This window comes from Betta splendens, chromosome 1 (genome assembly GCF_900634795.4).
Source record: "Betta splendens chromosome 1, fBetSpl5.4, whole genome shotgun sequence".
NCBI classification, from domain to species: domain Eukaryota; kingdom Metazoa; phylum Chordata; class Actinopteri; order Anabantiformes; family Osphronemidae; genus Betta; species Betta splendens.
In genome coordinates this window covers 5,344,310-5,366,585 of record NC_040881.3, presented here as the reverse complement: position 1 = coordinate 5,366,585, position 22,276 = coordinate 5,344,310, and the positions used below count along the sequence as shown (strand labels likewise).

Genomic DNA, 22,276 nt, shown 5'->3' with positions numbered 1-22,276 from the left:
TCAAATATTCATTTCATAACGGTTGCTTTCTAAATGTGGACCTGTAATACAGCAGCATCACTTTCCTCCAGAACCCCGGCAACAAACAGCCGGATAACATGAGCTGGAGCTCTCTGCATTAGAAAATGTTTTTATTTTGAATTAGACCAAAAGCAGACAAACATTAAATAAAGTTCATGGATGTAAATGTATTAAAAATACTAATTATTACTATAGGTCCATATAGAACACATTGCACCCCTGAGTGAGTTCTGTGCTGATGTGTGTTTGCTGAAAAGGTGCACGACGCTAAATGAATAATGTAAGAATATCAATATCTTTTATTCGAGGCTCTGCTTTTGAGGTTGTCAGAAGAAACTTTAATAGCCTGCAACAGAAGGCAGAGAAAGGCCCCGGGCGGCTCGGCGGTACAGTCGAGCTGAGGCCATTAGGCAGAACTCACTACATCATGATCGCAGCCATTTTAGAGCGTTGCCATTCTGCGGGGTTATAATAACAAGATAAGAACGAGGCGAGGGGAGGGCAACAGACGGAGGTGGAGGACGCAGAGGGAAGGAAGAGAATAGGAGAGGGTGGAAAACGCTACAGGGAGTCATGAGGAGGCTTAATACAGGAGACAACCGTCCACTGATGTGATGCAGGCTGATGAAGAGGGCGGGACCTGAGATTGGTAAAAGACGAGGATGAAAGAAAAAGAGGAGAGTGGAACTTGTAAAAAAAAAAGAAAGGGGAGACGGGAGAAACAGCACAGGGATCAAAATAAACAGGTTATCAGCTCCAGGGGGAGGAAGTCACACACCCAGACGGAGACACTGCCGGAGGATGCCTCCAGACGACATGTTTTTCTCTGCTTCTATCTCGGTGAAGTTGAGGGAGCTGGCGAAAATGAGAACGTCCACGAGGTTGATGAGGCGCTGCAGGAAGGTGACTGAGGCGTCCACCGCCAGGCCCTGGGACGGTTCAATGTTCTCCAGCTCGTGCTGCTTATACGGAGGGGAGACGTCACCGATCAATTAGGACGCTGCAGCATTAAAGTAAAACATCCGTGTAATTTAAACAATGACAATATTTCATATTCAGGTTAAATTCTGGTTACAGCACACAGACACAAGCTCAAGTAACTGAATTATAACAGAATTGAACATCAATCTTTTTCAGGTCATTGGCAAAGCAGCCAGTCGTTGAGGTCAGACGGCACAAAAAACAAACTAACAATGTTAGGGAGCAGCTAAGGAGTCTAATGCGATTGAGAAAGGTCAATGCGGATGGATCACTTCCTGTGCCATCAGCCGGACGTCGGACACACTCACAGAGGAGGAGGTGGCCGCAGAGAGCAGAGGTAAAATGCCTCCACAGGCCATGATGAGGTTGTCCACCACCTGAGAGATCAGGTGGATGCTGTTGTGGACGAACACCACGTTCTCGCTGCTGTTCACGAAGTCCAGTATCGTCTTTGTGGAGTGACTGAGAGGCAGAAAACAGCAAGGAAGGTTGGAGTTTACTTCGCGGAACACCAACACGAACGAATACTTTGCCTTTAGTGGTTAGAAACAGTGGACGTGAAGGAATAGAACATAGAGAAAGAAATGCTGCTCGTAATTAAACCATGCCGTGGGTTCGTCTACCTCCTCCACATCTGGATGTCCGTCTCAATGGAGAAGAGCAGGTCGGTGAGGAGGCGCTGGTGCATGTGGGACCAGCGGAACTCTGGGATGCGGAACATGGTGGAGCGCGGGGCGGAGGCGCCGCTCTCCCTCGGCTGAGCCGGGCCTTCGGCCGGCGCCGGCTGCTGCCCTTGGCCCGAATCCTGCAGAGAGACACCAGTGGCAGTTAATACAATAACATGATGTGGGAGAAAGGCTGAATAATCAAAGTAGAGGACGCGGAGCATACTGCGGAGGTGTCCTTTAATTCAAGTCTCTCTGTGTCTAAGGCCACGTTGGACACGTCCAGCCGAGCGATCTTGACCTCTTTGGTCCTGCTGACTGAGTCTGCTGCGCTTTGAGCGGCTTTGTCTGCACTGGTGTCGCTGGTTTCCGAAGGCCGGCGAGGCGAGGGGTGCGGCGCTGCGGCGACCTCCTGGGCTGTAGGGGGCAGTGTGGCGTCAGCGGGCGGCCCGTCTGCTGGAGCAGATCCAGAGACGGCGGAACGCGGCTCATCTTTGGCCTCGTCCTCAGCGGCGTCTGTCAAACCGTGCTCAGGCGTTTGAGACGGACAGGTGTCGGCCTCCGACAAGACTGACACCTGTTTCTCCTCAGGGCTCTTTCTCAGGCCTTCATCGCCTTCGTGTTTATCTTCCCCTTCTGTAGGCACCTCCCCCTCCTCTCCGGCGGCGGCAGCGGCGCTCGAGGACTCCTCTTGGCCATCAGCCGTACTGGGGGGAACCCGGTCGCTGACAGGCGACACGTCGTCCAGATCTGGGTTGAAGCCCGACGCTCCACCCAGCGCGCTGCCGTCCAGACGGCCTGCGGTCTCTGGGGACGTGTGCTCCGTCTTATCTTCCTGGTTTGTGTCTGCTTCATTTAAAGAGTTTTCTGTTGTGGAGGCCGATGGTTCGTCTTTGTTGCTCTGATGTCTTTCCTCATCTTTAGGTGTGTGTTGTGTGTGTGTGTCAGATGGTGTAGCAGAGTCTCCAACCGGTGTTTCAGCCTGGTTGCTGCTAGAGCTTTGTGGATTATCACCGCCCTTGTCGTTGGACGTCTTAGTCTCTGCGTTCTGTTCATTGATCTCATCATTTTCTTCCCTTCTCTCGTTATTTTGAGTCTCAGTAGCATCCGTTTCTGTTGTTTGACCCAAGTCTCCATCTTTGGTGGAGTCCAGCACCTTCGGCTCATCTTCCGGCCTGGCCAGTATGTTGGACACAGTGATCGATGCGTTTCCTCTTTCATCAGCAGTATCCTGTGGGCCCGAGGTGAGGGTGGAACTGGATGCTGAGTCAGGGGACAGTTCCTTCACTGTAAGCTCAATAATGGTGGAAGGGGCCGTCTCCTCTCCTCCGTTGACACTTTCAACGGTCTCGGAGCTTTGACTGGTACCGGAGATGGTTCGGACCGTGCCCAGAGACGTTGTGGACTCCTGACGCTGGTACTGCTGAAACATGTGGGACAGATTCTCCTTATGCTGCTCAAATGTAACCTGCGAACGCAAAAGGACACCATTTAAAACCATCTGTTAACTAACAAATTCTTCCAGTCATCGCACCACTTAGCTCCTGTTTTGGTTATCAATTCATTATCATCACAGCCATCATTCCTCCGTCTACGCTAAACGTCTTCGTTCTAACAGACCTGTGGTTTACACGTTCAGCCTCGTAATCATAGATTATTTTGTCCCAGCATTCAAATTCAAGAGGAAACCTCAATTTATGGAGGCAGGATATTCTCAAAATGCTCTTTAGTTGGGAGCTTATTATTACATCTAACCACAGGGACCACTTGTGGGTAAGTATGCCATATTTAAAAGTTCCCCTCTCTCATGTGCAGCCGCCCATTAACCTCCATCAGTCTTCTTACCATCTGATATAGGTGGACTAGACTGCTAGTCTATAATGACAATGCTCCGCAGTGGCATCTGAGGAAGAGCCCGTCCATGTAAGCAGTCATATATTACCAGTAGATACTATTAGTGTGTGTCTGCCAGCTGTGCTGAGTGCGTGTCCGGCATCGGCAAATCCTCCCACGCCTAATTTAAGACCCCGCATTAATCACTGGGTTTGTAGGACAGAAAGTCAAAGATGGGCTGGTGGTGGAGGGGGGGGTGGATGAAACTAGACCCATTTTGCTGCTTTTTCACCTGAGGCTATTTGGACAGAGGGAGCGAGAGAAAGAGGCAGAAACAAAGAAAATGAGAAAGCCAGAGGTCAAGAGGAAGAAAAAGTAAGAACTTGCGAAAAGAGGAAAAGAAAGAAAATGATTCATGGAGAGAGGAAGAAAAGGAAAGGGAGAGAAAGAAGCTGATTATTTGTAATTAATTAGGCGTTATTGTTCTAAATTAGCCTGCTACATGGGTGCTCATTAATCTTCTGTAGTGGGAGCAGTGATTGGTAATCCATAGCTGTTTTCTGAGTGCACAGCCTGCTTTAAATGCGCCAGTAGTCCGTCCCGTCCTCCCTCTCTCTTTCCCAGTGATCACACAGCCAGACCTTCTGCCCCATTAGTTTGAGCTTAATTTGATGTTTAGCATTTTTACCAATTAAAAGGCTGCATTCAGAGCGCACCGCTATGGAAATTACGCAGGAGCCCAGCGCAGGGCATAACGTCATGGAGTCAGGATGCAGCCTGTACATTAAGATGATGTATGCTGGCCTTAAATGGGGCTCTGTAGCAGATCCAGTTACCATTAGACGGAGGTAGTATGCGTCTCTGTGGTTTTGAAGAGAGCGTTTAGCCTTGCTACACTGTATAGAAACTGCCTTGGGTGGCTAAGACATCAGCGCTAATCTAGTCTAATTTCATTCTGCTCCATGACTCGACCTGGCCTCAGCAGGGTATGGAAAAATGTTATGGTAATGTGCAAAAACATGGTGGGCTTCTCTAATGTGACAGGTAACATGGTATTAAGTGGCTGCAGCCGGGCCAGATCACACCAAAGATTAGCAAGGGCCGAACGATCAGACCAAACAACGCAGCTTTTTAGCTGCTTCAAGCCTCAGTATTTTTCTCGTGGAGCAAACATTAAAAAAAATTAAAAAGTCAACTTTCCTGGAGGGAAGCAGAAGCTGCAATCACCCCCCCCAAAAAATAAACCACTGTAAAGCCTCAAATGTCCCCTTTTCTGTGCTCTGCAGCTGATCCGGAGCAAGCCGAGGTCCTGACTGCAACCTGTTAGCCAGGGGTCACGGAGGCAGAGCGCTGATCTGGGGAGACCCCCACAGTAGGAGCCCGGGAGTCCCCCATTTAGATGAACAGATAAGGAAGAACCACAAAACAAAGGGGGAAACGGGGAGGACAGCGTGGCTCTAATCCGATTAGCTAAATGCAATTCCTCCTCCAAAATCAATGTCATGTGCTGGTGCAGGGTGTGCGGTGGCGCTCCCCTCCAACATTCGCGTCCTCCACATGTGCTACGGCAACACACATTTACAGGCTTCGTCTGTAAACAGTCTCAAAACGAGGTCACGCAAAAATTATTTTTGATTAAATAAATAATTCAGCAAATATCCATCATCTAATTGTTGCTGTGAATGACAAGCTAAAAGATCAGAGACATGGACATTGACACTGTGATCGACTTGCTACTAGACAAAGTAGACAACACTCACAGCATGGCTTTCGCCCAGCATTGACTTTTCAGTGTTTTGTCCACTTGTCAATGCATTTATCTAAAGCCCTTTACCAAGAACAGCAGTCTTGTACTCTGTGTGTGTAATGTCTCAATAACACAGGACCGAAGTCACTACGACGCTGATCACTCCATCATGAACTAACAAGCCCAATTTTAAACTAATCGCCTTCATTACAAATGTTACATTTTAAAGTAACCAACCTTTCTACCTTCTCTGTCAAAGATCTACAAGTGTCACCGCTTCCGCTCATATTTATTTACTGCAGGCGATAAAATGAAGTTAGCCGACAGCGGGAGTCTAAAGGACACGGAGACCTTCACGCTTCCATCTCCCGTTTGGGAAGTCTCCTTGTTCCCAAGCTGATTTGTGTGCAGAGATGGACAGGGGGCACCTTGGGTGGGTGTCTGGGCTGAGAGTGGGAGGGCTGTTGTGTCAGCATGCCCACCTGCAGGAACATCTGTCTACTCAGACACTCAAGCTGTATGCAGATACGCCAGCTAGCTGCTGACTGACATAGAAGCATATACTGTACACAACAAAAGTTGAGCTTCTCAGGTTTGTGGAATCGAGAGCTACTTCATTTACCAGTACCTTATTCTGAAAATGTGGCTACAACAGAAAAAAACCTAACTAAAATATTTACCAATACAAATGAAACATGCATGAAGAATATTATCTGAACACACGCCGGCACGAGGCAAACTACATCGCAGTCTACGCAAGAAAGACGTGTGCAAATATGTATTTGTGAATGCATGTATGCACTTAGGCCCCCGGTGGGCTGGTTGTATTTATGAGGCCTTGTTTCTCTGATTGTTCTCGCACGGTTCCAATGAATATTCAATGCGGTGCGAGAGAAGGGCCTCGTGGAGCCCAGGAGGAAAGGAGGGCAAAGCGAAAATGTGGCTGGTAGCGCGCGCACATACACAGCCCTGCAGCAGTGGGAGGAGAGAGCAACAGTGACAAACAGCTCTGGTGCTACAAAGGTGGCAGGAAATCTATCAAACGGGACAATAAAATTGCAATTGAGTTTCTTTAGCTTTTTTATAGCAGATGCATGTGTCTTGGAGGCTGCAAGCCTCTCATTGGCGGGCGGCTTCCCGGCACTAGGTGCATGTGTTTGGCACGCGCGGTTGTGTTGCTCAGATGAGTGCTGCGTATTGTTAGTACTTTAAAGCTGAGGAGAATTAAATTAGAGGGAGGAAAGGAAAGTACAGCCTGCGGTGAACAAGGAACAACCAGCTATTCCTGCACAAAAACGGAAGCTGGCCTTTCGAATGACAAGGAGCTATAAACAGATCCAGTTAGAACATGAACGTGAATAATAATATATATAGTTATAGTTGTAATATATAGTTAACGCAATGCTAGACAACAGAAACATTACAAATAAACGCTTTTTAATTTCTCCTATGTATTTCCTCTTTTTGCTGGTTAGTTCGGTGTGGACAGATGTTAAAAACTAACGGCTGCCGTCACCGCCGTCACGTCCCAGGCAGCATGTCTGTGCCCCCTGCTGGCCGCCGACACCGGCAGCAGCCCCACGCTGCAGCGAAGCGCCTCGTATCACAAGCACTTCCTTAACTCAGCCTTCAATCTGCCAGCCTTAACCCCCCCCCCCACCCCACCCCCAGACCACAATCTGACACCAGCCTCAATTACTTCACTGCTGTGGAACAGAGTAGTGTAATGTGATATCAACACTGAATTTCTAGAGCACTACCCGGTATTCAGCTTTTGGAAGTAAGAAGTGCCAGAGGTGTGTGTGTGTTAGGAAGAGGCAATGCTATACATAAATAAAGAGTCCAGGGCGAATTCATCCACATTGGTTTATATTGCAACTTGCTTTTAAATTGTAATCACTGCATGGCTTCCATAGTTTTATCAGATGGGCGCTGAGAGGACAGGGTCCAGTTACCACGCTAGCCGACGCAGTGAGTTAGCGAGACGATAACGCTCTCTAATTTCTTAATTGATAAACTGCATTATGTCAGATTCAAAGTGAACACATGGGTGACAGAGGTGATGCTTGACTGAACGCTGCTGCTCGTTTGGCTGGAATCAAAGTGAGGAGCGGAGACACGTTACAGTGCCGTGATGAATGTTTAGGCAAACGGCTCTGCGCGCGCGTGTGTGTGTGTTTGTGTGTGTGTGTGTGTGTGTGTGTGTGTGTGTGTGAGACTGATAAAGAGTGTGAGATGATGCAAAAAAAATTAAAGGAAAAAACATATACAAACAAAGATCAGCGAACCCGTGTGCATGTGTTTGTACAGTACGTGTGTGTGTGTGTGTGTGTACACGTGTGCGCATGAACGTAACGAGCGCTCTGACCTTGGAGTGGGTGATGGACAGGGTGTCCACCCAGACGCGCCAGCCGCCCCACTCGTGTTTGATCGCGTGGTAGAGCAGGATGCGGAAGATGGTGTACACCATCTCTGTGATTTTCTGCTCCTCGCTGCTCCGCGGGTTGATGAAGCACAGCGAGAGCATCCACTCCTGCCACACGGAGCACTGCAGCAGGCTCCTGAGGCAAAGAGAGAAGCCACACGGTTACCAGGAGGCAGCGAAGGCAAAGCCCGCTGGCGTGCAAGCATGGGGCTGTGCGGTGTAGCCGTCCCTCCAGTAAAATACTGAGCTCTTACCTTCGATTCTCCCGGCTGTTATTGAACAGTTTGATCATGTCTGACAGAAACACTCTGCGCACCTCCATGCTCTCGGGAGTTCGTGGCGAGTTCTTCAGCAGAGCAGCTATCACCTTCAGAATTTCTACGAATATTAAGAGAAAAATGCAGAGATCAATACACCAGCCTGAAACTTCTTTGTTAGGTTGTACTTTTGACTTGTTAAAACACATATACAGTATTATTAAAATACACATCACTGAAAAAAATTGCATATTTAACAATTAAAATGAAAAATGTCTGATTTGGAAATGTGCTCTGGAAGCAAGTGCAAAACTACACAAATCAGCGGCTAAATCAGACATTCGTTTCAACATGTGCAAATCATTGTGTCACTAACTATTTGAACTCTCCGCTGTACACACCTGAAAACCTGTGCCTGCGGCAGGAAAAGCCGAGCAGAGGAGAATAAAACAGCCCAGGCCCCTGATCTTTATCATACTGTAATGGTTCTGGTATCGTTTCAAAGGACAGAGCCAGAGTCGCGGGTCTGGTGGAGGGCTTGGCTTCGGTTGAACCAAAGAGACTGAATTTTAGATGAATTATCTAGACAATGTCAGTGTCCATTTACTGTGAGGGGAGCGAGAGAGACGGCAGGATTGGATCTTGGATTTCACTTGTCTCCTCAGACCTTGGCGCTAACTGATGCCCCCTTGCCCCGGCAGACGGTCGTGTTGTTTCTACGCCTTAGTCACTCAAATTATGAGTCACTGAACCTTTACCGCCAGAAAATTACCCCAGTATGTAGAGGGAGAGGATGGAGGGATGCAGTGTTCCCTTCTTTTTTTCCCCCCATTTGCTCTTGGTTCTTTCCCTTGAGTTAATTTGAGGGAAACGGTACTTCCTCGGTTTGTTTGATTGGCTCTGACGTTACTAAAGACTGCAATCAGGGGGCCATTTTGGGAGTTTGTCACAGATTAAATCAAGAGAATGCACAGCAAAGAGGAAACAGACCACCGCTCTACGCTCCATGCAACGCGCTCACATGCTCCAGCCTAGACTGGGGTTCTGTGATATACACCGTCTGTCTGGGATGGTTGCATAGGGGAGTTTTTAACACAATAAAGGCTCAAGTCAGATTAAGGTTGGGTGGAAGCAAACCTTGGTTGTGATTACACCGCCTGCTTGGATTTCAAACTGATTAAAGTGTGTGCATGTGAAGCATGAGGTTAGGCAACAGCCTGAAAAAATATTGAATGGGAGCATTGATCAAAGCCTGGAGTCACCAGCTCGGCTTGTTATGTTGCAGCACATACAAAATAAGAGCATTTTCTACGAGCAGCAACGGAGTCAAAGAAAAAAAAGAGTGTTAATAAAAAGCATGCACATTAAACACGAGGAGAGCTATTCTATTTCATATACAGTACAGTATTAGAAGCCAATGGCTAAAGTACATTTTAAATTTCATAATGTTTAAGAGAAAGTACTGCTCTTGGCCCAACAGTAAAAAAAGAAAAAGATAAAAACATTAACTATTCATTGCAAAAAAAATCAATGAATTAAAAGCATGCATCACAATTATTTAGTTATTTACACAACCCTTGTGCGAGCCTCATGTCCCTATGTCGTATGGAAATACAAAACTGGCTGCAGAATTTATGTCATTCATTTGTCCGACTGTATGGAGCGATCGCACAGCTCCGCGGGGAATAAGCTCCAGTACTGTATGGAGCGCTGGGTACGTGGAGGGCACGCTACAGGGGATGATTTAGGGCAGCACTGAGGCCCAGAGGAGGCACTTACGCGGGTTGAGAATCTTCACAGAGGAGTCGGGGTCCGGATGCTGTTTATGGATCACTTGAGTGCAGATCTGCTCTGTAAGGATCTGGCGGGGAACAGGCAGGGGCTTCAAGTCATAAAATGTCCACACAGGCTTGAACAGAAACAAACCAAGCTACTGTATGGATCCACATTTCCACGCATTTGATTCGCCGTTGTCTAATAAATTGCCGTGCGACAGTCAAAACAAGCTGCCGTAGGTGATTAATAGCGCCGTGTGTTTATTGAAGGTTAGTTAATAAGACACAAATTCCACATTTTGATGAAACATTCCCACATTCTGTTTATACACAAACGATGGTGGGCAGCGTTTTTTCATCGTCGCTGCCTTTACTGCTCTGGGGTGTGATGCAGACAGTAGGTGGACTGACCTCGAAGAGCACGTTGTAGGTTGTCATGGTGAAGTGGTTGGAGTTGAGCATCAGGCGCTCAGTGAGCAGGGAGAAGAGGCCGTGACTCAGCATGACCTCAGCCTTCCTCCTGGTCGGCACATGAGCAGATCAGAGGGCAGACAGTAAGCGCCGGCAATGGGAAATTATTAACTACACTATGGAGCAGAGTTTCTGATGAGTCAGAGTTTGAAATCTGCCACACTAAATAAAGATAAACAAGCTGCATGTTACTGCAACTAACTAAATGACATGGAGGGAATGAGAAAGTAAATCCCCGCTGACTTAGTTACACAGTTCTTCAATGAAAAGGTCTTTGTCACTTTCATCTGGAATCACTTTCAGTTTTAGCATCATAAGTCAGGAAGAGAAAAAAAAAGGCTGTCGACTGTTTGCAGCCTTGTGATCAGCCTCACATCTGAATCGTTTGTTGGTTATTAGCAAGAAATGAATAGATTCATTCAAAGATGTATTAAGATTTACAATTCAGAATTTCAAACATTTTTATTGGTTTTTCAGATTAAAACAAAATATGTTTTGGTGGACATTTCAAACTACCACTCCTATGGTAGAACTATTCACATTTACTCACTTTGGAGGCAGGTGTTTCAGGAAGTAGCCCATTACTTTCAGCGTCTGCACTCGCACTCCTTCACTTTTTGAAGCCAACAACTTGTAAATCACACTGTGACGAAAATAACGGAATTAATTAAACTTTAAAAAGGCAAAATCACATCCACACGATTAAAACTATGAGCCCATGTGTCAACATAGACTGCGATTTTTACCGAATCCCGTTGCGCTGGTCAAAGGCCTGGATCATAGAACCGGGATGTTCAGACATCAGAGCCACTAACAACTGTAGTACATCCATGAGATTATCATCCTGTGGGGACAACAGAAAAAAACAGGTTTTTAAAAAGGAGAGCCAAGTGCTGCAAAATTAAATAATAAAAAAAATACATGTGTATTTATTTATTAAGTGTGATATTTATGTATGATGTGGTCTGCAATGAGCAGGGAGTAAAAAAAAAAATCTGGAAACCTAATGGACGTAATCACGAGCCTTGGTGGGTTTTCCAGACAATGTAATAAACACCCTCGACTCCTAAAGTTCATGACTGGTTCATTTGTTATGAGCCAGTTCTGTCAGGACATTTAGCAGCAGTGATACAGTCTTCAGAAACAGGGACTGTTGCTCTGTCTGAGTCAGACGCAGGTCAGGCAGTGTTATGCTGCCATCTGGTGGTGAGGTCTCAGCACGACCGCCTACCTCGTGCATGGTGAGGAGATAGTTGAGGATGCTCTGCAGCTCGTCTTCTTTCACGCCATGATCCTAGAGATCAATCAGGCAGATGTAGTCGCATATATACAGTTAACAATCATGGCACTTTTTGGCTTTTGGCATCTTACAACATTAACTTACCTTCATTATGAGCTGTTTTACAAACAGCAGCAGAAAAGCTCTTAGGGAATGAATCTCTTTCTGGTTTGGTCTTGGGCCATCTGAAAAAGAGAAACAGTAACAATGGCTAATAAATGAGCTGATTAAGTAAAAAAAAGTGTTGTTCTGCTTTATCATTTGATAAAGTGTATTAAGAATATATTTCCTATTCCTCACCAAGGCCTTTGGGAATGATTCCACTTCGATCCTGAGGGTTGACGACCCAGTAGTAGTACTTAAGCGTGTGCATGATCTGAAGCACGGTGCCCACCCTGCGGATTGCGTTGTATATGGTCACCGTGCTGATGAACTCGGTTGCCAGGTACGTGTAGAGCGTGAGCTGCACCTGCAACAGACGAAGCACATACGAGAACACGCAAGGGTTTGAGTGGAATGATCCAGTTTTTAAATGTGCCCTAGCTTTTTAGGTCCATTGGGAAGGCAGCGGAGGCTTCTGAGCCCCTAATGGGGTAGGCAAGTTGTTGGCTCTTAAACAGCCACCTGAACTCTGAGCTGATCTAAAACCCTCAAAATAAAGAGTGGCACAAGAAAAGGAAGTGTGCCTCTGTATAAACGAACTAAACCGTCATCAAGCTACAGGAACTTCATTTTAATCTTTAATAAAGTTACCAAATGCACGCATGTCTTCTGTTACCTTGGCAGGGGCATGAATCCAGATGGCAGGGTTGAAAAGAATGTGGTCACACAGCTGCTTGAGCAGCAGGACGCCGTTCTGCAAGTTGCTCAGGTACCTGGAAAAGGCCAGGACAATGTCCAGGATGGGCCGCGTCACATGCACCTTGGAAGACTGGAGCACAGACGGCAGAAGGTGAGGGTGATGTGTCAGAGAGGCACGACACAGAGGAGGAGGGGAGGGAGAGGACACATGCAGAGAAAGTAAAGGAGGAGCTCCACTTCTGCCTAACAAGCACAGAGGGCAGCTGTGACCTCCAAATGCAGCTGAGGGAAAACAGAATCTGTCTCATATTAAGTGTTTGTGGTACTGTGGGAGTCGAGCTCAGCCTCATTACTGCAGCGGGTTCATTACGAGGCCAGCTCCTGCAGTGGGTCTCTCTCTCTCTTTCTCGATCAATTATTTTTCCTCACCTTCTCCAAAGTGTAGCCGATGACGAGGAAGCCTTTGCAGGCCAGCACCTGCTCCTGCATAGCCACAGAGTTCCTCAGGAGCTCCATCACAAACGACAGCAAAGTGCAGCTACGCAGAGGCAGACAGGCAGAGTCAGACAGTGACAATAATCTGTGGACGGCGCTGACAAAGCTCTGAATATGAAGGGCACATTACACATGAAATGTGATTGAATGAGGGTGTTGTGTCCCCGTGGTGGACACTTTAGTTAGCATCACCTTGAGGGCAGCAGATACTGGACAGCGCTGCAGTTTATATCAGGACTGGTCAGCAAGCTGAGTATAAAGCAGCTCTGTGTGTGTGTGTGTGTGTGTGTGTGTGTGTGTGTGTGTGTGTGTGTGTGTGTGTGTGTGTCTTACCAGACAGAAGTGTCCAGCTCGTGGCTGGAAGGCTGGCAGAAGTCCAGCTGTGCAAACAGAGGGAAGAGGACCTGCATGCCTCCAATAGAGTGTATGCCGCTCTGCACCGAGTGAGTCACCACAGCCTTCACGTCCTGCACAAACACACACATGTGGGCACTTTGGCAAGAACAAGGCCAAAACTCACACATGGGTCAGTGTCATCATTAAAAAAAAAAAAGTGTCACATGTTGGTACTTTAAAAAGCTAGTACCTCTACTAAACATGAGAGGGAATCGAAGTTAAAACCTTGTTTTGCAAATGAGAACATGTTTTTGTAGCTTCTGATGTGAATTCACTTTGGAGGCAAACTCAAAGGTTTTAGAGGACCGATTTGAAAAACTGAGAAGTACTAGAGATTTAGATTTTCTTTGATTTTTTTTCCTTTTTGTTCATAGCTCATTTGAAAATGTTGAAAAGAGCGAAGATGGGGCAATTGTTTTGTATTGTGGTGTCTGTTGTTGTCTGCTGTCACACCAACAGCGGCTTGGCTCTCCCATCTCTATAGGATTGGAATTTTTAAGCATGGTAAAGCTAAAAAAAAAAAATAGGTCATGTATTCTTTCATATTCCATTGGTGTGTATGTGTGTGTGTCTCTCAGGGTCCTTCACAAAGGAAGCAAAGCTTATCTCTTCGATGAGCGGGCACGAGAGAAAACTCAATTAAAGCTTGAGAAAAGCCATGGTTTTAGCGGCTCAACTCAACACATTGTATTTTTATAGCTTCGTTAGGACACGTGCCAGAGATACCAACTTGACTGTTTTCATTACCCTTAAGGAAGGAGGAACACAATACAATATAAGACGCTGGTTAGCATCCAGCAACCACTCATTACCTGCAGCATGAGTGCATGGGGTGAATGGACAAAGATGGAGGCGTTGTCCTTGGGGGAGGACTCGAGGCAGAGCTGTGCATCTGTGGCGCGAGGGTTGTAAGCGAATGCAATGCTGGAGGACAGCTTGCCGTCATATAACAAAGTCTTATGATGCTCTGCAAACAGCAGGTCGCTCTCAGCCTTGTACTTAAACGTGCCCTGTGTGGAAAGGAGAAGGAAGCATTCAGCAGAGAAGAAAACACAAAGTTGATTATACATTTTTATAAATATCAAAATGGTCTATAAATCACAAAAACATCTGATAACAACCTGGTATCCTGGACCCAACTGATAGATGGCGAGGATCTGAGCGGCACTGAGAGCCTCTCCAAACAGGTAAACTGCTCCCATCTGCCCACAGAACACCCGGTTGATGCCTGCCATCTCCGACGAGCCCAGGAAACACTTGTCAAACGTCTGCCGCGAGGACAACGCAAGGAGGCAAGATCCAAACGAGATGAACAGGTACATAGATGGACAGATATATTAAAAAAAGAGGCAATAAGACAGAAGAGAAGCACAAACAAGACCAAAAAAAGCAAAAACAGAGCAGAGAGGAAGGACACATTTATGTAAACACCAGCTATAAATGGAAGCGCGCTACAAGCGTGCTGTAGCTAACATGATCACGCTCCATCTTCCTCTTGTCAGGGTCAGTCAGGAGCATAAGTCGTTTTTGGAACGGCGGGGCCACGTCTCCGTCGAGCAGTCGATTCGCTTCAGACACACCAGAGGATTATGCCGCGCCGCTGCGGAGGAACTTGGATTTTCCAGCATCTGATCTTTTAGCGTGGCAGAGAACGACCCTGGGCGCCGGCTACGTGCCGTTGGATGTGGGCACACGTGGCGTCGTTTTCAATTTTAACTCGACAGCACGACAGGTTTTACACCAAGACTGACTGAGCGCACATTGAGACTAGATTAGACCTGGTTTGCTTTTCACCTTTAATAAGACTCAGCAGAGTCGCTACTTAAAATGAGTACTTCAAATTTAAAGACTAGTGGCTGTTAGAGAGTGTTTTTTTTAAATATATAGAAATTTTCATACTGCATGTTGCAGGTTTGCTACTCACGTCGCTGGTGTTGACGAACCAGGCGATGTCTCCAAAAGACGCCAGCTCCCCGTTCACATAGCAGCTAATTTCACTGTTTTTCCAGCGGTTGTAGATGTGAACGAGCGTCACCATGTACCACTGCGAAAACAGTAAAGACAAGGGATTAAAAAGTCTCACTCACAAGACAGACAGGAACAGAAGCTTTCGCGCTACTTAATTAGCCTGTTTTATTTGTCAGGATTCTAGTTTTCTCCACAGCCTCACAACCACTGAGGTCATATAGGTTACCATTGCTTCCAGTTCTGGTTTCCTCTGGACATGAGAGAACAAGTCTTAAAAATAGAGCAAGAAATCTACTAAAATGAGTTCTGACTCCTCGTGAGATTTGTTGAGGTAACATGATGTGTTCGTGCCCAGGGGAGGGAGAAGGAACTTTCAAATTGTCCACAGGCGAAGGATCTCGCTCTGACTGTAATTGTCTTTCGTGTGTGCCGTGCCCAGAAGGGACAGACAGTATTGGATAATCCTTCTCTCCCATTGCCCTCATTCCTCCTCCTTCTAGTTTTGCTTTTCCCCAGAGTCAGGTGAGATGTGACGGCTCTTTCCTACAGCAAGGTCTAGATTTGTCCTGTGCATACACGCGTCTGATTATGTCGATGCACCGCACCCAAGACGTTCACAGCATTGAATGTGCACGAGTATTTAGTTTGCACGGCGCACCACACCAGAAGCCGTCTCACTTTGCGTCTTGTGTTTTCGTTCATACCTTCTGTGGTTTGAAGTCATACTTTACACAGTGCTGGAACCCTTTACCCTTGGATTTTAATGAGGTCACTATCAAACAGCCGCCCACAAAGTGTGCAGAGTAACCCATTCCTTTGCTGGTGCGGAAACTGAAAACAAATAAAGGGAAAGTACAAACTGCTTTAGTTTCTGCTGGAGGCTGCAACATGGGTTATGGTGTCCAATATATCATATGAAGACTCTAAAAAGGGTCTCAAAAGGAAAAAAGAAAGCAGGGAATCATTTCTCAACCTCACAGACGCTTCCCATCGTTCTGTGTCCCTGTGAGACAGGGCCCCTGCATGTGATTTACTGAATTAATCTCTTCTTAAAAAGGGCACAGGCTGAAGAGGAGCTTTTATCACGGATTCTCTCAATCAGCTCGTTGGCCGCATAGCTGGGTTTATCATTTCCACTGAAGACCAAACAGATCCTTGTTGTATAAATTAGATTTCTGACAGAAATTAATTACAGTTAAAACGGAGATGATCAGAGGGCTTCATGTACTCGCTCCTCAGAGAGAAGACGAGGAGGCAGAGAAGATGGAGGGGAAAAGTACAGCCACTTCATCTGTGAAGCTGAAGGCTGTGCTTCTGCAGCACAGTTTAGGGATCCTAATGCTTTTATTCTGTGTTTGTATTATTCATATTACAACTATGAACTACACCATAGGGCAAAGACAATTTTTTTATACAAATATTTTTATTGCCTTGCTACTTGCTAAACGGTTTAACAACAGTCTTGTATTTGTGTTGTGTTGTAATTATTATTCCTGGGGCACCTACCAGTAAAGGTAAGGCTTGTCTTTGTCTACGTTGATGTTGTTGAGGGGGTCCATGCGGAGCCAGGTATGGAATGTAAAACCATTCTGGTACGGCCACTTGGCGATGGGAGGCAGAGCTATCGCCTGTTCAGAAAGCAGAAGGAAACAACGTGGTGCTGAAACACGAGGCTACAGAATAAAAAGGACACGCACACGGGAAGAGGAAGGTGTGGGTGTAAAAAAAAAAAACCCACAGACAAGTACAAACAGAGATCAGATCAAACCCAAACTTTAATGTAAGATGCTTATAAGTAGTAACTACTGAGACACTAAATTATTGGATGTAAAATAAATAAAAATGTTGTGAACATCCCAGCGTGTCACATTATACTCTGTTAGGCAGAAGCGTGGAGAAACAATGGGGTGCATTTAAATGAATGAGGTAAATGAGGCATTTAAGAGCAAAACGATGCTTTTGTTTTTAGTGATTGCAAAAATGGTTGAGAGCTAATTTCATAGAAGGCTGTGCTCCAAAAGAGTTGGTGATGATATTAAAATGAAAATAATTACAAGACGTCCTGTGATGTCCATTAAACAGTGGTCAGGTGTTATGTTGATACTTTGACAGGTGGAACGGCTTCATCCCAATCAGTGACACATCAAAAGGAACGTGTCGCCTGTTAGAAATACTGCGTGAATTCTCTCCTGAACTCATTGTGTTATCATGTACTCACAGCTGCATTTTTTCCTGGGAAGCTGAAGAAGGAGTCGGGGCCATTTCGATGAGCCATGTACTTCAGAACCGACAAAAGCTTCACTGCGTGACGAGGCTGTGTAAAAATAAAAAAACAAAACAAACAGGGATCATTTTTTTCTCCATTCATTCTTCTCCTAGTGCTAAATTTAACTCTCAGACTAATCAGACTTTGACATCCAGAGAGACTTATTCAGGGGACGTTGTTCGTATTTTCAAGGATCAGACTATAGAAAGTACAGATCTGGACCACTTTGGCCTCTTGTGTAGATGCTAATAAAGATTGAATGTCATTGTTTTCAATGTAAAACTTTATCCCAACAAGCAGCAGAAAAAAAGTGGGAGACTGAGGTGAAATTTACAAGAACAGAATTAAGTTGCTCTGTTTCCTTGACAACTTGATTAGTGTCAGTGATCAATGAGCTGTTCTCCTTTTTCTTCCTCGCTTTGTCTGCCTCCTGTTCTGTGCCACTGGCTCTGCCTAGATGTTGGGACTTATCTTCGATACATGTCATACATCTTACAGCAGATCCAAGTGTCACTCTTTCCTATAGAGGCACAAAACCTTCAGCTCCACTCTGTTCAGGGACCCACTTCTTTCAGCAGACACTGTTTAAATGTTGCAGTAAACACAGGAGGAAGCCGTCTCAGGAACCACCTAACGGCACCAACTTTGTGCTGCTCGGGATCCGAGGCTACTGTGGACCATTTGTCCGGTTTCACATGATTTATGGCGCCCGTGCGACGGGGGCGCCCGTGCGACGGGGGCGCCCGTGCGACGGGGGCACCCGCGTGTGGGGCGGCAGCCGCGTGTGGGGCGGCAGCCGCTGATGTGTTGCCAGCACATTCCTCGTGTAGGTTCCAGACAACCAAGACGGACCGCTGTGACATGACTCTGACTCACCCACTGGCCCTTCTCCCCCTGCAGCTTGCTGAAGAAGAGCTTGAGCTCTTTCACCGTGATGCTGTAGCTGGCGAGGACGCCTAACATGTCCACGAGCAGGTCTGCAAGCAACACACACGTGTACAGCAACGTCAGCACAAGCAAGAGGATGGTGTCACCAAGTTAAAACAAAAAAGAAACAATGATTAAGATGTTAATATATGAACATATTTGACCGAAATGTCAACACAAATAACCAAATCTGAAGCGAGGAACTGTTACAGTGAACATTAAGCTGCCTAGTTAGTGCTGGGCTATACTGTGTCATCCTTGGTTGACTGCACAAACCCTCTAGGCCAACGCTGTTCTCACTGGGAGGAACTCACTCAGCCGAACACTGTAGTATTAATTCGTACTAATTTGCAGATGGGCAACAGACTAGACTGAGACTCCAGGGAGACGCAGCATGATGGTTTCCTAGCTGCATAAAATAGCCCCATGCTTGAAGCCATAGGAGACTGGAGATCTACGCTTTAGTTGTGACACTCACTCCACTGATTCATGAGGATGGAGCTATTTTTGACTCAGTCACCGAAGCTAAAGCCAAGTCCCTGAAAGGAGACCGTTTTCACAGGTCGCGCGTCCACGTACCTGCGATCATGCTGTCGGTGGTGGTCACGCGCTGGAGCACCAGCTGGATGAGCCCCACCTCGGTGCACGCCTGCAGGTTGCGCACGCTCTTCTTGAGGATGGCGGTGAAGATGCTCCAGACCTCGGCCTGACAGTTGGGCTCGCACTTGTCCAACAGCTCCACCATGCACACGATGCTCTCGGGCTCCTGGATGATGAAGTTCATCTCCAGGTCGAACTGGCCGCCAACCAGCTGGAAGGGAGACACAAAGATGTGATGAATAAAAGCTCCAACGCTAGTCAAACATAACCCAGAGTTCTTAATGGAGACAAATATGAATGTCTCATTACTACAGTATGTGTGTGTACACTGTGAAACACATGATCAACTATGCATCAGAGCTACTGCCAAGTGGATTAAAGGTCATGAGAGAAACATGGGCCTCTGTCAGTCCGTCTGAACGTCTGTGGCTACTGTTTACTCGCCTTCAGATATTGTGCTGAAGCCCAGACCAGAAAATATCAAACAGGCAGTCATGTCAGTGAAATAAGGCCAGACATTCAGACAGTTACAAACTGTGAGAAATGTATTTAGGGCTCTTTTGTTCCTGTAGGAAGCCCTGGAATGCTAACAGCATCTGACACAGTTTGGCAGACGCAGATCAGGGTTGAAATACATTTTCAGTTATTATATTCAAAGGAAAACGAAGTAAACCACAAAGCAGCATCTTTATGGTAACAGCTGTGGTTACCAGCAGGAGCTAACCCGATAATATGACTTTGTCTTTACAGCTTTCAAACTCAGGAATGCATGATTTCTTTAACAGTAGATGATATAAACCTACTTATAAAATCAAAAAGCAAGATTATACTCACAGCTGCCTTGAAATAACCTACTACAGTATGTGGCTTTGCTGTTATCTATAGCTCAGACATGTTTAGGAGATGGTGAGGTGAAATTCTTGTCTCATTTCAAAAGGAGTAATGCTCTTTGCGTGAGGAAATAAATTGCATAGGCCATAAATGTCATAATTTTTCAGTCCTTAATAGCTGTGATGACATTTTTATTATTGAACCTTGCCTAATAGAAAAAGATAAGGAAAATAACAATGCCTGTGTCAAATTAATATTGTGAGTGAGGCTGTCGTGTTTCAAATCAAGGATGTGTGACTGGACGGGGAAAACAAACGAACGTGCAGCGGTCGTACGCAGCCATTAGACAAGCTGGGTGTGAAACAATGTGATGCGGTGCAGCGAGTGGAACTGTCCCATTAAAGTGAGTGAGGTCAGAGCGACTGAGTTTGTGAACGATGGAGAGAACTGGGGTAAAGGCTGCTGCTGCATCATCATCATCATCATCAGACAGGAAATAAAATGACAATAACACTGACACAGACCCAAACTATTGTCCCTTTAACCTCATCACAGATATGTATTTTTCTCCATTTCATATCAACTCAGAGAAGGAGACCTTTCATCACATCACACAACCAGTGGCCACGCTCTGCATGTCTGTAAAAATGGTTGGACAAAAGAACACATCACTTTCCATCATGAATGACGCCCAGAGTTTAAATACCAGTTAGCTAACAATTACATTTCCTTAAATGAATAACTGATTATATGATATGCTGAATGTCACATAATCACTGTTTAACGTTAATGGATTATTTGCATATTGTTGTCCATACATATATAAAGCCTTTTGGGAAAATGAAGGAGATAAACTCAATCTAAATATCACCCAAGGCAACAAGCCATTGTAAGTGAAACATTTATAGTAACACATGCACCAATTATTGGCCTACTGGCAACTGGTCTCCTTCGCTCTTAGAAAGTCATTGATGAATCGCACAGCGTCCACCCAGTAACCCGCATTAACTTTGGGGTGGGCTCCTCCGATTGCGGCCAGGTCTGCTATTAATGGAGGTTGGCTGCCATTTTGCCACAGTAACAGCTGATTTATGAGCCTGACACTGCGCGTGAGTCATCCATCCATCAAAGTCAGTTGACCAAGGGACCGGGCAAAGACGATACAGAGGAGCGCGGCGCTGCCGCGGCCGCGGGCAGAGCGTGGACCTGACCCGTCACCGCCTCGGGAGGCCGAGATGAACACAACAATTACGGCGCAGTGCCGCTAAATGTGTGAGATTCTGTCCATAAGCAAGCCAATAACCAGCAGAGTCTTTTGAAATTGCCAGTGCTCATTTAAAGTGCGTGCTGGAGACATGATTCTTTCTGTGGCCTGACTTATTGAAGCGGACTTTATCTCATAGCAGCACTCCGCTCCCAGCCGGGAAACCACGGGCTGCCTGTCACCTTTACCAGCAGCGAATGTGAAGCCCTATAAGCACACAGCAGCTGCTTATCTCTAGGTTACAAGCTACCAAATGATCAGCAGCCCTCCTTTTTTTTCCCACGTTTGTGCAGCTACGAGTCAACGACAATAACGCTGAATATTTATGCAAATTAAAACTGCATTCCTTACAAGTGCGTGAGGACATTTATTATTTTTCTTTTGGTGCACGGCAAAGAGGTTTAAAATATTTCAATTGTTCAAGCCAATAATGTACATTGGTGTGTTTCAGGAACCGTTGTGACGTGTTGCCAGCTCCAGCCTCAGCTACTGCCAAGGAGCCATAAAGCCCGTGTGTCGATGGCAGCTAGACACCAGATCCTTGGCTGGGTAACCTGGCCCGCTTGCTCTCCCCCTGAGGCACCGCCTGAATTAATCATGGCTAAGCAGCCAAGCAGCCACTGGGCCGTAACAACTGGCTTCCATGGTCTCCGTGGAGAACAACATAGTGGACAGCAGGACTAAATGTTAACAGAAGCACATCTATGGCCTGAGCTCAACGCGTAATCCTGGGAATTTGATAGGCAGAGCCGTGATGACATTTGGATGCTGAGATTTGACAATGACTGTCTAACGTTGCCATCACAACCAGCCTTTTCAGCCTCAGCTGAAAAAATAAAAAATAAAGTCATGCAAGTAGGATAGCGTGTAAAAAGAAGATTTATAACCATTGTAGTTGTGCAGCTATAGGGAGAGAGTATAGACATTCAGGGTCCCCTGAGGATACGTTTTGCTGCTACAGCCACCAAGCTGACATTTATGATTTGACTGTAACGTCCTGATGTCAATGCAATGAGACTTGAGGATGGGCCCTTTGTTTTTGTTACATAAAAACACAGCAACATGTCAAACCAGCTCCTGGTGAGCCTCAGCTGTCCACCGTGTGCGCGTGCAATTATCCAGCGCTCCTAATAAAATGCAATTAGATCCACGGGTGAAATTTGAATCTCAACGTGGCAGAAGTTGGATAATGTCAAGCGTGCATCTACTTAGTCGGAGGCAGTAGGGCTGTGTCATCAGCAAGAAAGTTCAACCATGATACCAAAATGAGAACA

The 22,276-nt window shown here is 46.1% G+C and overlaps 1 protein-coding gene across 11 annotated transcripts in view; it reads right to left on the bottom strand.

Moving 5' to 3' along the window:
• Positions 1-22,276, bottom strand: part of lrba (LPS responsive beige-like anchor protein) — a 127,771-nt gene that overhangs the window by 92,732 nt on the left and 12,763 nt on the right. For 10 of the 11 annotated variants that reach the window (XM_055510004.1, XM_029151127.3, XM_055510010.1 and 7 more), the window contains exons 2-25: positions 18,887-19,118; positions 18,257-18,357; positions 17,333-17,428; positions 16,621-16,742; positions 15,819-15,945; positions 15,071-15,190; positions 14,268-14,414; positions 13,959-14,156; positions 13,084-13,217; positions 12,685-12,793; positions 12,233-12,385; positions 11,755-11,923; positions 11,560-11,639; positions 11,407-11,469; positions 10,922-11,019; positions 10,726-10,818; positions 10,116-10,224; positions 9,709-9,790; positions 7,927-8,050; positions 7,616-7,808; positions 1,894-3,135; positions 1,626-1,807; positions 1,311-1,464; positions 800-980 (exon numbers count right to left, since the gene is read on the bottom strand). In XM_055510004.1, the coding sequence (XP_055365979.1) occupies positions 800-980; positions 1,311-1,464; positions 1,626-1,807; positions 1,894-3,135; positions 7,616-7,808; positions 7,927-8,050; positions 9,709-9,790; positions 10,116-10,224; positions 10,726-10,818; positions 10,922-11,019; positions 11,407-11,469; positions 11,560-11,639; positions 11,755-11,923; positions 12,233-12,385; positions 12,685-12,793; positions 13,084-13,217; positions 13,959-14,156; positions 14,268-14,414; positions 15,071-15,190; positions 15,819-15,945; positions 16,621-16,742; positions 17,333-17,428; positions 18,257-18,357; positions 18,887-19,118 (4,309 nt within the window). The remainder of the gene's footprint in view (positions 1-799; positions 981-1,310; positions 1,465-1,625; positions 1,808-1,893; positions 3,136-7,615; positions 7,809-7,926; positions 8,051-9,708; positions 9,791-10,115; positions 10,225-10,725; positions 10,819-10,921; positions 11,020-11,406; positions 11,470-11,559; positions 11,640-11,754; positions 11,924-12,232; positions 12,386-12,684; positions 12,794-13,083; positions 13,218-13,958; positions 14,157-14,267; positions 14,415-15,070; positions 15,191-15,818; positions 15,946-16,620; positions 16,743-17,332; positions 17,429-18,256; positions 18,358-18,886; positions 19,119-22,276) is intronic. The other variant, XM_055510024.1, reaches the window with a different exon arrangement.